The sequence below is a fragment of the Gambusia affinis genome, linkage group LG03, assembly GCF_019740435.1.
Source record: "Gambusia affinis linkage group LG03, SWU_Gaff_1.0, whole genome shotgun sequence".
In the NCBI taxonomy this organism is placed as follows: domain Eukaryota; kingdom Metazoa; phylum Chordata; class Actinopteri; order Cyprinodontiformes; family Poeciliidae; genus Gambusia; species Gambusia affinis.
The window spans coordinates 10071529-10089796 of record NC_057870.1 but is presented as its reverse complement, the minus strand read 5'-3'; the positions used below and the strand labels follow the sequence as shown (position 1 = coordinate 10089796).

The 18268-nt window shown below is 40.4% G+C and overlaps 1 protein-coding gene across 1 annotated transcript in view; it reads right to left on the bottom strand.

Annotated features, from left to right (window-relative positions):
* Positions 1 to 1141: 1141 nt before the first annotated feature.
* The window catches only part of pip5k1bb (phosphatidylinositol-4-phosphate 5-kinase, type I, beta b), a 39978-nt gene continuing 22851 nt past the window's right edge, over positions 1142 to 18268 (bottom strand). The window contains exons 7-15 of the mRNA XM_044110882.1: positions 17918 to 18217; positions 11023 to 11219; positions 10549 to 10632; positions 8434 to 8482; positions 8234 to 8318; positions 6969 to 7127; positions 5295 to 5421; positions 2757 to 2880; positions 1142 to 2368 (exon numbers count right to left, since the gene is read on the bottom strand). Coding sequence (XP_043966817.1) covers positions 2366 to 2368; positions 2757 to 2880; positions 5295 to 5421; positions 6969 to 7127; positions 8234 to 8318; positions 8434 to 8482; positions 10549 to 10632; positions 11023 to 11219; positions 17918 to 18217 — 1128 coding nt within the window. The 3' untranslated portion in view covers positions 1142 to 2365. The remainder of the gene's footprint in view (positions 2369 to 2756; positions 2881 to 5294; positions 5422 to 6968; positions 7128 to 8233; positions 8319 to 8433; positions 8483 to 10548; positions 10633 to 11022; positions 11220 to 17917; positions 18218 to 18268) is intronic.

Genomic DNA, 18268 nt, shown 5'->3' with positions numbered 1-18268 from the left:
ATATAATCTTGTTTTTAATAGATTAAAAGTAAAGAGAAAAAAAAAAAAGCCTGAACTTGTTGCTTTTAATTTTGCAACAACACAGAGAGAGAAGAATGGGCAGAAACTAGATCTCCAGTAATTTGCTGAGAGGCAAAAGGGGAAAGAAACATTGTCCTGCAATAGGTGGGATGCTGGTTTGAATCCCTGCTCAGTCGGGCAAGGCACTTTAAACATTTTGCCTGCTGAAGGTGGTCGGAGAGTCCGATGGCACAGACTAAATGGCAGCTTCACAGCTGTGGAGTGCACTTTATGAAACGTCATATCTGAACACTATTTTTTTTATCATTTTCTATTCTACATCATAAATATTATAGGTGTGGTACTTTTTACTGTGGCTGAAGAGCTAAATGAATGTTACACATTCATGGTATCGCGGACTTTATGAAATGTTTTGACATTTCAAAGATTTTAAATGTAGTTTTTCTTCTGGTATTTTGTGGTACAGCCAAATAAAAAAAACCATGAGTCAAAATTAACCTTAACCTTTTTTTTTTGACAGGTAGGTCAAAATTGTCAACTTGAAAGTACTTGCAGGCCACTAAAATTCACATTTAGTTTTTTAACAGCAACAAACAAATCTGGTTTCTGTAAAAAAAAAAAAAAAGATCTTTCAATCAACTTGGATATGAAGAGGGTTCTTATTACCTTATTACAAAAAAGCAGAAAACCCAAAAAATAAATATGTTTCAGATATATACTGGGTGTGTCTGAAAAATAAACTCAATATTTTTCAAATAAACAGATTTTTTTTTTTTTTTTTGTCATTGGTAAAATCTTTTTTATAATTTTTTTTTCTTACATTTTCAGTGTAAACTTTTGCTGCTGCAATAAAACCCGTACTTGTTTTAATGTTTTTAACATATTTACAAGGGGTACCAAACTATCATTAAAGGCAATGTCTAATGATATTTTTGCTGAATTCAGAGTTGTTTTCTTCAAAAACAGAGGGGCATTAAGCTCAGATGCCACCAAACATTCCCAAACCATAATACCGCCATTGGAGGGTAAGGTAAAGGTTGGAGTGAGTCTTTAGTAAAGGCTGGTGCCTCAACAAAAACCTCTAAACACTCTTCTCCAGTCAAAGCAAAAAACAGACTGATCACGTCACGACACTTAAAGTTTCCCCTAAAGGCCACTCAGTGAATTTTAAAGTTTATTTATAGGAAGCTTTTCTTTACATAAATATGCATTTTCTTTACATTCAGCGATTTAAAGTGTTGTTTTTTTTCAATTATTATTATTTCAGCAGATGGTGAATTATCATGACTTGTGTAATAAATTATTCTCATCTGTCGTGATTGTAGAGTTGGACATTTATAGTTGGCTACAGTCTTGATGAGGTATCAGACAGCGGTAAGGATGTCTCGACGTCTTCGGGAGGACACACTATTTCCTGAACAGGACCATCTCCAGTCACGAGGCCAACCTCACAAAACTAGCAGTTCCACATCAAACACGATCCACAGTGTTTGTTCCTACATGTAGTATCAATGATAAAACACGTGTGCATTTGTAGAGGAAAGAAGAAAGAGAGAAAAAAAGTGCATTTTCACAGATCCAACTCTGTGCTTATTGCCCTGTGAACCACCAACCTACGCAATGTCCTCAGAGAAAAGAAAACATTTCCTAAAGTAATCATTACCAGTGTCAAAAGTGCCTTTTTTTTTCCAAGCGCAAGTGTCTCGTACAAGATCAACCAACGGTCTTTTCTCATTCCGAGCATCACGTTTCTCTTAAGGCAGCACAAACAGCCACCTGGTTGGGAACAGTTGGCCACGTCGCAGTCTGTGTTTTGGCCTCAGGAGCTTCGTAATCAAGTCTGTTGAAGTGAGTCGCTCCTTCATGATGCAGCCTTGATGCTTCCTTAAATTCACTGTAAACATTTCTTATCAGCAGCTCGTGCTGCAGCAAAGATTTAAAGTCTTTCAGGCCACCAGAGAAGAAATGTAGGACATTCTAGCGTTTCCTTAGGCATATATTCTCATATATCTAGATAACCTATGAAATCTTGGTGAGCACAACGAAACACAAATACGTGTAAAAAAATGAAGAAAAAAAAAAACTAAACTAAATAGTGCTGCTTTGATGCATGCTCCAGAAAAGCAACACTATCTGAAGTTCAGCACATTTGTACTGTTCCAACTGTGCGGCGGTCCGTCAGCCAGAGAGGCGTTCAGGGGTCTTCCTTTGGAATTGGCAAACAACAAATGGCGTTGTGGATGGAGCAGAACTCAGCGTGGAGACCGACTTCCAGCCTGGAGCATCCGATGCCGTGTGGAGATTGTCTTGTGTGTGGCAGGAGGAAATGAAGGATGTAAAGCTTTTACTGTAGAGAAAACAAAACTTTTTAAAAGCACATGCGTTCTAGAGCCAGAAAACTTAAAATAGACGGAGGAACTGGAATAGACGCGGAAATTGTTCAAGTCTATTCCAAAACATGGCTGTCTAAATGTCACATCATCACTCCTTTGCAACAATCCACTCTGCTGCCACCTACTTTTTATTTTATTTTATTTTTTTTTACATATTTCCAGATTTTTGTCACAGGTTTTTACAAAAGAAAAAGTTGTAAAAAATCTTTTACAACTTGATGACAAAGTTGTAAAAAAATAAAAATAAATAATAATAATAATAAAAATAATAATAATAATAATAATAATAATAAGGAAAATGTTTTTCAGAGTAAGCCCAAAGTGAGCAAAACTACAACGTACCAAGTACACGTCAAGAACAGATCCGTCGTCCCGGTCGATGTCCACATCTACGGTGCTCTGCTCTGAAGTGAGGCAGATGGCGCTGTCCTCCAGCGTGAATGTAGAGCTGGATGCAACATCATCCCTGCAACAAGACAACACATTTAGAGGTGAATTTTTGCCCTGAAAGTTTATTTTCTGACTTGAAAGCAGCTGTATAAACACAGTCTGAAAGCTGGAATACTCCTCAGAATTAAACTAAACCCAAGACACTGACTGGGTTCAGGATTTAGGTTCGTATTTCACAAAGGTCCACGGTGTCGGAAATGTCTTAAATAGAAGTGAACCAATTCCCTCCAGACTGAAAGGACTTGGCTCAGAAATCAGTCAGTTAAAAAAATAAAAAATACACACCAGGCAGCGGAGTGTGTTCTGGCTGCGTGTTTCATGATGGGGACTAACTTCAACCTGGAAGAATGTAGTTCTGGTTGGAGTTCATTTATGATGTAAAGCACTTTGAACGGCCTTGTTGCTGAAACGTGCTGTACAAATAAACGTGATTGACTGATTCATTAATGAGACAAATGTCACTTTTCCAGGTTTAAAATGGAAAAATCAAATGCTTGTTGGGGGGGAAATGTTTCCAATGGTCAGATGAAGCTAAGATTGAAATACTGCCAAAATGACAAGAAGACTGTTTGGATGAAACACAAGGAGGCTTTTAAACTGGAAAACCCTGGCAGAACTGTTGAGCATGGTGGTGGCAGCATCATGCAGTGGGGATGTTCAGCTGCCAGAGAATGAAGACAACCTTCAGATTCTTCATCTTCACCTCAAATCAACAGCCAGATAGCTGAAACATGGAAACGCTGTTGGTTGTCAACGATACCAGTACAGATCAAAACTGGTGTTAGAATCAGTAAAGCAAACCAGCATTAAGATTTTTGATTATTTCTGAATTGTGCTTAAATTGTGCCGGGTGTGTGCAATAAAACCAAGCTTTTAAAACGAGCTCCACCATTTCTCCTAACAGTCAAATATCCAACCAGAATTATTCAAAGCGATTTTTAAAGACTACTACCTCTAAATATTAGCAACAAAGAGAATCCAAACAAATCAAGATAACAGAACCCCCCCAAAATATCTTGACCACCATAAAACCTTTGCATTACCGTGTCAATTTTTTCCCAGGTCTCTTTGCTTCAACCACTAGATGGCATCAAGAACAGCGTTTTCTCAGCATGGACATCAGGTGACTCCCTGATAAATGCAGGAATGTGTTGTGATCGTTTTATGACAGATATGACGAGGAGCCTTTAGGTTCAAAGTGAAAATGAATTCTAGGCAGAGAGTCGTAAAGAGTTTTCTTGAGAGACTTTCGGCTTCATCGAGGCAAAACAGAGAAACGGCAACTTTACACACCCACACACATCCGACATGGCAACTACTGCCACAGGCCGGCCGACGGGGATCGTCGCCAGCTGATGTGCGGCCTCTAATGAGCCGCTTGTCCTGCTTTGCCGCGGTCTTTGCTTGGCCTGACATCGCCAGGTTAAAACTGTATCAAAGCTGCTGTTTAAATATTTATGAAAACGGCCGGGAGAACAATGCGAGGCCGGCAGCAGGTGACCGACGAAGAGGGGCGAGTCCCACAATGGCGAGTCCCACAATGGAGCCTCAGAGAGCACGGCTGAGCCGGCGCGGGCGCACAGGAGGAGAGGTGAAAGACAAACAGGCACACAGAGGACGGGGGACAAAAAGATTTCTAGGAAGGGGGCCATTAAATGGCCGTCAGCCAGAGGGGCGGGGTTTTACACCGAGGAGGTGAAGGCGTAACAAAACCTGTTAATGTGAAACTATCGCTGGGATTGTTTACCTGATTTTATAACGTTTAAGGAGGCAACAGATACCTTGTAAAGGTCAGTGATTAGTTTCTCTTGAGACGCTCCTCCTAATCTTTTATTAACATTAACAACATCCATCCACCCCAACACCAGAGGCCATTCGGTGTTCTGGGAGAGTTTGTGTATCGAATGAATGTTGCCAAGTTAATTAAATCACCATTCATTGTGGCATAACATCTCTCAACCAACAACACATCAAACCTGGAAGCAGAAGACGAAACCGTGTGTCATTCCTGGAAACTCAAGCTAAAGCTCACATCATCTCAGTGGTTTGGAGTGGAACAATCATCCTGTTTTATTGAACACGATGATAAATCCTCTGCTCTTCTTTGACCTCCACAGTCACCAGATCTTAATCCAATTTGGTGTGAGGTAAAGCGGATTATTTGTGTCGTCTGCTTGTTGCTGTCATGTTAATATAAATCATAGACTCTGGAATATTTCTGACAACTTATTGATTCTCTGACATTGAATAAATAACGTCAGAGATGATTTATTTTCTGACATTGCTCTGAAAGAAGCACTTTCAAAGCTTCTTTCGGAAAGTGAAAGAAGCTCCAGCCTTCAACTAGCAAAGTGTACCTAATAAAGTGGCTCCTGGGCGTGCATCAGTAGGAACAGAAAGGAAAACGTAAAGGCAAAGCCTGGACATTACCTCTCTTCTGTTTGGCTTTCCACGTTGACATAGACGGAGGAGGTGGAGATTGTCCCCATGGAGGACGCCTCGTAGAAGGACGGGTTGGCAGGGACCAGATCGGGACGCAGGAATGAACCAAAGACAGCTGAAGACACGGAGAAGAGTAACACACAATTCAGTTTTCTAAACAAAACCTCTACACCGTGAAACCATCCTCTATTGACGATGTAGACCGTGGCGGAGATTGTCCACAAATGACACAAGATTGAAGAAAAAGGATCAATGTGCATCAGATTGGGTACAAACCAAAATGTGAGATTATTTGTCAATGTTTGCTGTGAATAGGTGGTTGGGATGGGTGTTTATCATCAGATTCATCAACAATTTTCTCGGACTTTTGCGGTTTTGGTTCAAAACAGCTGAGAAAATAAACCACCTGCTGCTGTGAGTAATTCAGAACCTCTTGGCAACTAATTTAGTGATTTCTTAAAGTATTCTATATTCTTAACTCGGGGGCATTTTATAAAACAATCGTGCGGTCCCTCCCAACAAATTGAACGTTGTTTGTTACTGGGTCTTTTAACAATAAAATAATCCCTACACGCATGAGCAAATTCACACAGAAAAGGTTAGACAGACAACTGATGAACCTTTTCCCAAAGTCGTATCTGTAACTACATCCTGAAGAAATCCAGTTGGGGTGGAAGAGAAGTCTAGATTATAAGAGAGGACACATAAATCTGGAAACTTTGAGAAATTATGCAACGAACCGAAGCTGAACCTTTTTATATTCAACATGAAATTATGCTACAAGGTTAAATGATTAATACTGATTAAACATTATGACTTTTACCGGGATGTCAACGATAAAAGTTGAGGGTAATAATCAACCAATTTGCTGCTTCCACTAACACTGACGCAGTTCTCTGTGACTCCAACATCAGAGCGAAACAAACGTCGTCTGTCTTGTTTGAGGCCGATCCAGAAACCATGAACAGCAGACCAGGAAGTGGAACAATTACATTTACTCTGTTGTGAGTTACATCACAGCCGGGGACTCGGGTGGGAGAGCCCCTCAGCTGTAAAGTAAAAAAAAAAAAAATAATAATAATAATAAAATGGAAAGACTACGCATGACTGTGTGATATCTCTCTCAGCACCACGCCCGTGTTTCTTCCGGCGACTCTTTGCCTAATAGACTCGTTTAACACAAAGGTCATCTGCAGCTGCTGCACTTTATTTTATCACCCTTTGATTCATCTGACTTCCTGATCTGGGGTCAGTTTGCGGTCATAGAGGATATAGGGCAGAAAAGCATTCAACCTTTTCAGGTTTTACACACATGTGGTGCATCCAAGATGAAAACATTGACAAGGTAGGTTCTGCTTTCTTTCCTGCAGGCCAAACAGAGTATTAATCTGTGACAGCTTGGCCAGAGGCAGAACACTTTATGACTGAATAAAAGGAGATGTTTAATGGCCCTCAACTATTTCTGAAAGACTCTAGTTACAACTAAACAAGTCATCACGACTGTAAACCAGAAGATGGCTTAGACAAGGATAAGGAAAGCGTTTTGAACGTCCAGCGAACTTCAACAACAATGAGGCCCTTCTATAAATATGCCTGAATGTTGCCAGATTGTTTGTGGGGCGGTAAAATATTAAAGGTAAGGTATCACGTGTTTTTATGCACCTTGTCCATCCAGACTGGCCAGGCTGCGGGCCCCTCCCAGCCTGTCCCTCCTCTCGTCCTCGCGCCTCTCATCCGCCTGCGATGAAAGGATCTCCTGTGAGGACGACTTCAGAGCAGGGATGGAGGTGCGAGTCCTCTTTGAGGGGGAAAATCGAATTGCTGCGGAGCCAAAAAAATATTGACAAAAAAAAAAAAGCACATTAAAGTCAAGAGAGGGAGGAAAATAGTGTTAGAAAATAAGAGATTCACAGGAGTCAGAAGCTGAGGGGGGAAAATACCGTGACAGATGAAAAGGTCACACAAAGTTGAAGCTTTGTAGCAGAATTTAATTGTTAAAGGGAAATATAAATGTTCCCCCAAAGCAGGACATAAAATAAAATCTGTTCCTGTCACCTAAATAAGAGGCGCAGCTTCCCATTTTTACCTAAAGTTACGACTCATAACAGAGAAAATCTATGAGCTCCTTTCAACAACCTGCCAGAGCAAACGTATGGCTGAAGTCATATTTTGAGCTTCATCATTTTGAAGGTCAAATATATTTTAAGTCCACAAAACAAAAAAACGTTAGTATACCTTCCCACCATTATTCAAAGCAAAAAAACAAACGCAAACAAAAAAAAACATTTCTGACAGAAACAGCATTTGAAGCCAAATCTCTCCATAGCAGGAATCATTACCATGTATGGATAATGATCTGTCTAAACCCACATAACATGACTCCTTACAGTTATGAGCAAAAAAAAAAAAAGAGACTTTCTTGAAAAAATAGACCTGAATAATTGGGATTTATTGAATGAAATAATGTAAACAACGATGATCAGAACTGGACATACATCTGAACGCTGCTAGAATTATAATTATATGAATTACAATTGCTGTCACAGACTGGTTAAGTTCCTCAGTTGAATAAAGAGCAGACTAGGCTCGCCATAAAGACATTTTTACTCTGTTGGTAGTTGATAGAGTCTGTTTGGTCTCCAAGATATTGTTCCCAGTCAGCATTTCTTCTGAGTTCCTTCTTTCTCGTTTGTTAAATCACCATAAAATTCTTTATTTTATGAACTAATCCTGGAGCCAAAGACATTACTTTCACAAGGCAGCATTTTCTACGAATGCGTATCATTGGCACACAAAAGCCCTAAAATACACGATAAGACCTGCCCTCTTATTCCCGGTCTTTTATCAGGTCAGGATTTCCTGCTTCCCCAATCCTTGCTCTTTCCACTCGTTCCCTTTGCATTAAACATGTCAAGCCGCAGACTTACGCTGATTCTTCCTGAAGACCCGTACACTCATGAACTTCAGGAAGCGGCTGGCGTAAAACCCGGGCCGGTGGACAGAAACCGAATCCTACAGAAGGGGAGGCATGGGAAGAAAAAGAAGAAAGAAACGTTGGTCAATAGGCTGAAAAAGGGCTTCATTCATGAAAGCAGCAGTTTCTGATTCTTGCAGGGTGTCAACTTACACCGTCATACACCAGGGCTTTCCACGAATGTTCCAACTTTTTAATGAATCTGAGGAGAGACGACACAAGCATTGTCACAAATGTTCCTTCTTTGATAACTTCCCCTTCAAGATGATTGACTGAGATTTCTTTTTTTTCTTTTTTTTTTTTGGAGGAGGAACCTCAAACCAAGAATATAAGATTAATCTCCTTCAAAAGCAAAGGTCTCAGTCATCGAATACAATAGTGCTAATATCATTTACACCGTGTTCCAAATTATTATGCAAGTGATATTTTCTCAAATTTTCCTAAATGGTCAATGCAAATGATGGTTAGTATAATTTTAAAGTCATGAACTATTACAGTATGAATCAAATTTTACTGAACAAAGCTCTCCCTGAGAACAGTATCTTTTTCAAAAATAAAAAACTCAAAATGTTCCAAATGTTTTTGGTACGGCTCTTCTTTTTGAACCATGAAAGAAAGTGATCAGTCAGAAAGTCCATATTCTTTGCTGGGGTCATTTCCACACCTTCAGGGACTCTGAAGGGGCCGACCAATGATTCTCTCCCTGTGATTTCGGCCCAAAGCATGACTCCACCACCTCCTTGCTGACGTCACAGCCGCGTTGGAACGGCTGTGACAACTGCGTCCATCTGGACCATCCAGCAGTCATCAGTGAACAAGTCTGTTTGAAAGCTAATCTTCATGTACGGCCGGGCCCACTGCCACCATTTCTGGTTAGTGGTGGTCGAATAGTAGGTTCATGCACTGCAAGCCTCTGGAGGATCCTCCACCTTGAGGTTCCAGCAGCTTCAAATAACTGTTTGCTGCTTTAAGGGCATTTTAACAGCTGCTCTCTTAATCCCATGAATTTGTCAAACAGAAACCTTCCTCATTTTGCCTTTATCTGTACAAATCAGCCACAAATCTCTTCACAGCACGATAACGCTTCAGTTTTCGTTAAATATCTAATGTTTTCATACCTTGTCATACGGCACTACACTATTTGATCATTTTTGTCAGCAGAGATCCTTTCTCTTTCGCTTATTGCTTGAAACCTGTAAAACTAATCAACCCAGCTCTCTGAAATTAATTATAGTGATTCAAAGAGCCCAGACACATATTACCATCTATAAACTTAATAGCACAACAAAAAATTGTATCTTTATGACACTTAAATCCAATTTGCATGATAATTTGGAACATGGTGTAGAGCTGATGCCACCTCAGCAGACACCTTTATCACTGAAAGACATTTTGAAACAGAAGTTTATCAAGCTGGAGGTGTGGCTTAACTTTCTCACCAGAGTTCAGATTGGCAGCCGTATTAGCTGCAAATATTAGCTGCATGCAGCTAATATGGAAATAAAAGCTAAAAAGGAAATAAATACTTTATTGTAGCCCTGGTTAGCAGTAGCACAATATATGACAAAAATCATTTTAAGATCCAAGTTCCAACTTTAGAAATTAAAGAAAAACATCCTAAACATCCACCTGAGATCATTCCTGGTTTGCTCCGTCCTGAATCTGTGCTTCTGCTGATGGTGGCAAAACCAGCAGCAGTAGGTTGAGGTGGCAGTTTTTTGTTTTTTTTGTTTTTTTTCCCCGCATAGGGTAAGGATGGTTTGGATTGTTGTTTGTATTTATCAAAAATACTGAAGTGAAGCTTAGAAAAAAGAATTTTGTAATTCAACAGGCTATCTGGTAATAAAATCTCCTTTATAATCTGAAACATTCAGCTGTAATAAAAGCTGGACATATTTATCCTTCTCCACCCACTCAGAGAGCATCAATTAGAGAGGCTGATGAAGCTTTATGTCTTTTTTTTTGTTGTTGTTGTTGATCAATGGGGCTTTCTCCTTTTTTTGCCTCCAGGACAAAAAAATGAATCAATTAGTAAATAGAGAAGACTGATGGACCTCTGAGGCCTAATAAATCCTGATGGTTGGAGGTTTATGGGAAAATGTCTTGTAGCTTTTCCCCTGTGATAACTCAACATGGGAGGTTTAAAAGCTGTAACTCTTGTCATGGTGAGTCATTATCGTGCATGGAACCTTTTTAGCTTTAAGAAATCAGTCAGAAAGCAGGATTCCAGAAAATAAGACAGCAATATAATTTAAAGAGGACTGGTACCTGTATGACTGCAGAATATCTATGATACCCAGGAAGATGAGCAGCTTTTCGTCTTTGTGTGTTTTTGCCGGGATGCCGCCCATCCTGAAGCGGGGAAAACAAAAGCGGTGAGAGGACAGCAAGTGTTTCTCTGTGAGGCTCGAAGTCTTGTTCAAATAAAGCCAGTGTGCTGCCTCACTTTTACAAGTGTTTGTAAAAGAGGCCCTTATACTATTTACATTCATGTGTGTTGCTGTAAATATGCAGAAGGGAGGCTGTGTTTGTATCTTTGCGTAGCTATGGTTATATGAGGCCCCGTCTGCGCGCGCCCGCCGGTGCGGTGCGGTGCCCTGGGCGAGGCGCGAGCGCGGTTTGTGTAACGGCGTCTCTGGGATGAAGTGGAGACGGAGACGCAGATGGAGACGGAGGGCCTGCATGTGTGTTCAGATTGCAGCATCTGTGAGCGTGCGTTTCCCCGCAGCTGAACAAACTCACGTGTCGTCAGTGGTGACAACTTCGGCCGCCTTGCCGTCTCCTTGGATGGACTCCAGGGCCGTGGAGTAAAGCACCCTCTGACCTACGTTCCTCCTGCCGTCTCCCCCCGTCTGGCCCGGCTCTCCCACCTCCCTGTGGTCCAGGACGTGCACGCCCAGCAGCAGACTGTAGTCCATGATCTTAAAGCTCTCCAGAACCTATTGCAACACATATGTAAAAACAAAAGGAGAATTTTGAATACTGAGAGAGAAAGCATTAAAACTTTATATTGTTATATCATTTCTTTGCATAGCTTCTTTCCCAAGAAAAGAGGTCAACAGAGAAGGAAATCTCTGCTTAAACCAGTTCTGGGCTAAACAAACAAGGTGTTTCTCCACAGCGAGCCAAGTGTTGACCTGTTAGAGGCGCTTATGCCCAGTTTTCCCAGACGCCCTGTGACTTCATGTCCTCTAGAAAATGTCGTTTTACTGGGCGAGACGGGAGGAGACAGACGGACGGGAATAGGATCAGGGTCACAACCAGTTAACCGGTTCCATTTGGTGACCCAGACTAGAGCGCCGCACAGCAAACTGTAATACTAAACCCTTCCAAATGTTTGCTTGCTTGCAAATATACAAACACGGGATTTAAGGAATATTCTGAGTTTTAGCCACTGCTCAACAAACGATACTGCATAAATGTGACTTGAAAAGGAAACGATATGCAGCTTGGAAGGATTTTTACAAGTCAGAAGCTGAAAATAGTGGCACCTTTTTAGTCCCTTTGAATCACTGCAGCACAGAGACAAATTTCCTTCTCTAAAGGCTCCAAAATGTACAGATCGACACGCAGAAAGTTTTGCCAATTCTTTTTTAAAAAGTCATACTATATATTCTCGTGTATACTTAGATCCAGACTTTGACTAGGCCGTTCTAATGCATGATATGCTTTGATCTAAACTGTTTCCTTGGCTGCATGTTTACTGTTATTATCCTGCTGGAAGGTGAATCTCATCCCAGTCTCAATTCTTCTAGTGTTATCCTGTACTTAGCTCCAATAGCATGATACTGCCACCACCATGTCTCACAGTGAAGACAGAATGCTCAGGATGTTTGGACAGAGTTAGTTTTCAATCGCACAGCTTTTTGAATGTATGGCAAAATGTTTGTGTTGTCCAGCAATCCTCTGAGGCCTTTGCAGAATTTATATTCTGAAACCAAGTCACAGACAGGAGCCCCTTTTTACTGATTGTCCTTGAAGGCACCTGGCTATATTGGATTTTATTTACAGGTATCAGAGGAAACGGGGATGACAATAAATCCATGACAGGAAATTTGAAACCCATGACTCTTTCACTCTCCTGTCACAACTATGCACTGCTTTTCAAAATACATTGAAAGTGGAAATGCTTAAATCACTGTGGTTTAGCCTTGAAAAGATTCAGCGCAAAATGTTTCATTTTAAATTGCTGTGAGAGAGAAAGCAGTAAAATTACAGTGAATAATGAGAAATCAATGGGAATACAGTTGTAAGTGTAACTAAGGTATGTACGGTAATTGAATGCAGGTCTATGCTATTAATAAGAACTGCACAAAGACGCGACTCAAACTGCAGCAAGAGGCTCTGAAAAACAGATGGCCACCTCCTTCAGACTGAGCCGTGTTTCTGTAGCAGCTCAGGAAGTGTGAAGGACACCGAACATCAACAAAACAAACACTCGCTTGTTTTTTGGCTCGAAACTCATGAATAAACTTTGCAGCACAGAGTATGAAAAGAAGCGCAAAGAAAACTGGGGAAAGGGACAGCTTTTTTCTTCCCCCTTCGAACTCAGATCCGTCTTTAACACTGAAACACAAGACAGACATAATGACTGACCGACTGGCTGGAACAAAACACAGAGTCTTTTGTCCGGGCTTTGCCTTTTTCCATATCAACAATTTGCATCCCTCTCTAAAACTCCCACAGCCTATTCAAACAGCAACCATGTTGAACGGCGCTGCCTACAGAAAGCCATAACCGCATGTTCAGGCCTTAGCTTTCCCCCATGACAACACACAGAAAGACATTTCTCTGACTTCAGAAAATGAAGCGACCGACTTTCCAGAGATCTGGGCGTGTCCCCTTGGATGTGTTATCTGCTCGCATTTCGAACGAAGCTCACTTCTCTTACAGTGACGGGGGAATAATAATTATACACCAGCTGGGCTCCGTCACTGGATTCTCTGTCCGAATCCCTAATGCATCTCACATACCCTCCCAGCACTTTACCGATCAATCTCCTCTCTAGTAATGGTAGACCAGAGCTCTGCTCTTGTGTCTCATTTTGGAGCGACATTATTACACTAAAAGCTTTCTCGAGTTTGAGTTTGCCTGTTCCAAATGCACGACGCACGGCCAATTCTGCTCATGTTTGAAGCCAAAAACCGATGCTGATTCTGAGAGGACACTTAGGGGGAATTTCACAAAGTAGTGCCACGTCATCAGTTCTTTGCAACCATTTCTGCTCTGGATGCATGCAGGTCGACGCATGGCCTTTAGGTTCTGGATGCTTGAGCAACTTGCACTTGTTTTTTTTTCCAAGAGACATGCAGAAAAATCAGCTGATGACAAGAATCAAATGGTTGTTAGCTTGAAGAGCCTGAACTTCTTCTTTGACAGTCAAAAAAAAAAAAAGTTCTGTTCATGATCAGTGAATGCATGAATGCAGTGAATGAGTTTTCCCACAGTTTCCAATAGTTACAACACTCATCTCAAGAAAGATGAATGTTAGGTATTCGTAGCAACAGGAAGGCTTAATATTTTACAGGAAATTTGCTTTTTGCTTTATGCTATTGAGCTTTTAACAGGCACTTGTCAGAAAACATGATGGACTTGGACGTTTGGCAGCGTTTCAAAAATCTCAAGATTTAGGGTTTGCCTTGATCTGCAGCTATTTAGTCTTATATTTGTCTGAACTTAAAAGGATTTAATGATGAATGGGACTTCTAAAGAAATGAAGAACACAGCTAGTGTGTTGTTCAGATGGTATTTCTAGATCACGATGTGTCAATGATTCTTTTTAATCAGAGGGATGCAAAAACTCAGGTTTGTTTAAGTTTAGTGTGAACTAATTGCTTTGTTAATTTAACGATTTCTCCTACTGGATCGCTGCAGAGCTAACGTTTACAATTTTTGGAGTGTTTTCTTTTTATACCAATTCAATTTCCATCATTAGTCTACCAAAAACTACAAGTTTATTTCAATTGTTAAATTAAAATTTGTTGCTTCTGCCTTTTTTCCCCTTTGTCAACTTTTTAAACAATTGACATCACATCTTTTTGAAACGACTTGCAACACCAATAGACTATCATTCAAATGACAGGTCGATAGAGAAAAAAAATGCCAAAAGTTTCCCATTTTTAATCAATTTGTGATAAATCCCCATCTCATCCTCATATTAAACTGTCCCAGGGAAAAACACCGAGTCCTTCCACCGCCCTCGAGACGCTCATTCATAAGTATGTGTAAGTAAACAGTGCTCCTTTGGCTCGTATAAGATTCTCATAGTCTGACAAGTTTTATAAGGACTTAAAAAAAAAAAAGTATGACATGATCCGATTAATTTTCTTTAAAAAATAAGTGCATTAACTATTCCAGCTGCAGATAAAATAATATGAAACAATGATAAACACCATCAATACATTTATCATGGCATGTTTTTTTTGTGGGGTTTTTTTGCATTTAGTAATACTGTCAAACAAGAGTATACGTCTTAATTGTAAGCATGTCGAAAGTGCAGAAGCCTCCTTTTTAGCCTGCTGACCATCAGTGTGCAGGGATCTGTGTGGGAGGGAAGAGCTGCACTCCATTTGCTCTACAAAAAAATGTTGGACATTTTTAGCTGTGTTGAAACAATTAATTTTCTTTGAATCTTGGTATACCTTTATGCCAGAAGGCTTTCAACGTGGCGAGATACAAAAGTTATACCGGAGAGCTCAGGATGAGTATTAGCAGAATGCATCAGGCAGGACCCAGATATTTACGCTTATATTTGTTTCAACTTAAAAATGATTTAACGATAAATGTGGCTTCTGCTGTAAAAACAAAAGAAAGCAGAACTTCAGTGTCGGGGTGGGTGTGAGTAAAGTCCTCTGAGCAGCTTGTCACCGTCGTGTTTGTCTCGCTGCAACGCACCAATTACAAACCCCATCACATCAGTGGCACCAACACACACTCACACTCCCATTAACCTTCTCTGTTTCAATCTCTGTGAGTTCAGCATTAATTATTAATGCCTAATGCCGTTTTGGCATTTGTGGCGTTATCAGGGGAGCTGCAGCGGGACGGAAACTTAAAAGGAAGACAGCACAGCCGGCATTTTGCTACAAGTGTCTCGTGTAACTCAAATGTGAATCCGTCCTTTTCTTCTCGCTTTCGCTCTGGCTCCAGCTCAACTCTGACCTGCTAAAATGTCTAATATCTAAGCTCTTGATGTAAAAAAAGGAAGTGATCCTGCACCCTTGCAAAAAAAAAAACAACCCTCTTTGATTCCCTCCACGCCCTTCACCCCACTGTTGCTTGGCTTCTGACAGCCCTTCCTGTGTTCAGGTCCCCTCTGGGGTTACGGGGTTAGCTGCTTACTCATGGAAATGGACTGAGATTCTGCTTAGCGGGCACTTTGCTTCCCGTTTAGAAGGCGAGCGCAGGAAGTCCTGACAATGACACACCGCACAGAGCTGAGGCTCCAACGCTTTCTGCTAAAAACATGTAGCACGTTCATACATTGCAGAAATGAATGTTGGGGAATTAAGTTAAATATTATGAAAACATTAACTAAGCTTAAATGGTTGTGAATGTAATGGTAATAAAATAGTTGAGTTGTAACCAAATGATTTTGATTTCAATTGCAACCGAATTTACCCGGTGATGTTGATTTTTTAAAATCGTTTTTAGATGACTATATGAATCAAGATATAAACTTTGTAAATGTTTTTAAATAATTAAAGACTTGTGATGGGAATGTTTCATTGTCAGAGCAAGAATTAGCTTTTTTACCATCTTTATCTTCCCTGTCAACGCTGGCATTAAGTCAAACTTGCTAGCATGCTAACAAGATTGCTTCTGGTTAAGAAGCAATCTTGTTAGCATGCTAGTCGGTGCTAATGAGTGACACGTCACAGCTGTTGTTGTCTGGTTAAAAAATAGCCTACCACCTTGTTAAAACAGAGTCAAAAACAATTAATATATTTTAATTACATTTTCATGCCTTTGTCTCAAAACTGTTAAACTTTGGGGGAAAGGTTTGTCTGCTCCTTCATACAGCTAGGTTAAAAATTAAAGAAGCAGGGACTTTTCAAAAAGTAAGATGTCACTCTGCACACTTTGCTCAAGAAAACTTTCATAAATGAAAGTAGGGAACCTTTGGGAATATCAACATATAAGATAGTAAGTGGCATAAAGGCTGTTTGAATTTACCGCAATCTCTCCAGCTTGACCTCACTCAAATCCAAACACATTTAAAAATAGCCCCCATTGGAAAGAGGTGGGAAATCAACACATGTTCAAATATTACCAGGAAACAATCTCTGATTGATCCAAAATAGCCACACTAATGTAAAATGCACTTTAATCAAGAAAAAAAAGGAACTTTGTCACATAATGTTCTCTTTCTAAATAAAACCAGAGCCTTATATAACAGGACAAACTAAATATATCCAAAACTCAAGTGCTCTAATTGTTGCCCATGTGGTCCCAATCTTTAAAAACTGCGGGCAACATTGAGTTTGGTGTAATGAGACTCATTAGATTGCTCCAGCTCTGCCAGGAAGTCTTCCCTCCTGGTCTCTGGGTAAGTCCACGTTTACAGTAATACCCCGATAACTCTACACTGACCAGGATATTACACCTCGCAGCTCAAACACTCTGACAAAGAGCATGAAATAAAGCTACTCAAACAGCTTCCTGTAATTCATACTTTCATCCCTAATAAAGCTGTCCCAAGAGACTGTTTACTGCAGTGTAGGAACATCACTGCACAAAAACCTGCTTAGTGCCTCACTGTTTAATAATAGCTTTTTATTTTACTGCTACCAAATTTAATGGTCAAACAGACAGCCTCCCTCTGAAGTTGAATCAAGGTAAAGGTGTTTTCTGAGAGCGTTATTCTCTAAGGCTAACCACCTAATTGGAAATTTTCCAGAAAGTAATGAGGATGTGTAGCAGCATTAAATCACTTACCCCAGGAAATTTACACCACCTTGAGCATCTTGGCTTGTTATATTACTGTGTTTTCTGCACTTCTAAACATTTATTTGCAAGTAAATGGACAGAGTAATCTGCTGGTGACTGTTCAATTGGAAACTTGACAATCCAATGTTTACCTGAACATGCATAGACAACCAGGTGGCAGTGAAAACAACATTCTTTGGTGTGATATTTGTTACTGAGGCAGAGGACTTAATTTTTGTTATTTTTAGAGGTTTAAAAATTAAGCCAAAGAAGCAATTTGGAAAGAAAATGTTATTGTTACTAGCTAATCTTTGGTAAGTGCCGTTTTAATCATTACTTGTGACCTTTTATGCTACGTAGCAGCTGTCACATAGTGAACAAGGCAACCTGAACCAAAGCCAACTTCAGAAAACTACAGGAAGACTAATGCTTACAATGAGTAAATGTGAAACGCACCAATTGTGTTTAAACCTCATAACATCAAACTCTAAAACTTAAAAAGGAATCTTACTTGATTCCTTAATCATTTTGTCTCTGTTCAAATTAGTAAAACCCTGTTTAACATCAACTGCTCTCTCGCCTGGTGTGACGTCTCCTCTGTTCTTGACCTCTCAGATAAAGACGATTATTCAAGAATTCATTTCCAGTATGTAGCAGCTCTTTCTGTTTCAGAGAAAGTCGACTGTCACACTGATGAACCTCCACCTACCCGACAGTCCCTCTGCAGGGTCTTCATCAGGTTGTTGTATGTCTCTGTGTCAAAGTAAAGACCCTCCTCATGCATGTCCTGAAAGTCCAGATCTTTGTACGTCGGACGGGCTTTCTCCCTCTCTTTCCTGGACGCTCGCCTCTTGTAGGTGGATCCCTTCAGGTCATACTTGTAGTGCATCTTGACCGAGCGAGGAAGCACATTGTTCATCACCACCAGTCGGATGTTGAAGCCCCCCGTCTGGATGCAGTACAAGCCGTAAAACTTGGGCAGCAGCGTGCGCGGATTCTGGTTCAGGTTCTGTGGGTTTAGACAGTGCTTGCATTCAACATTCAGATCTAACATGCAGGA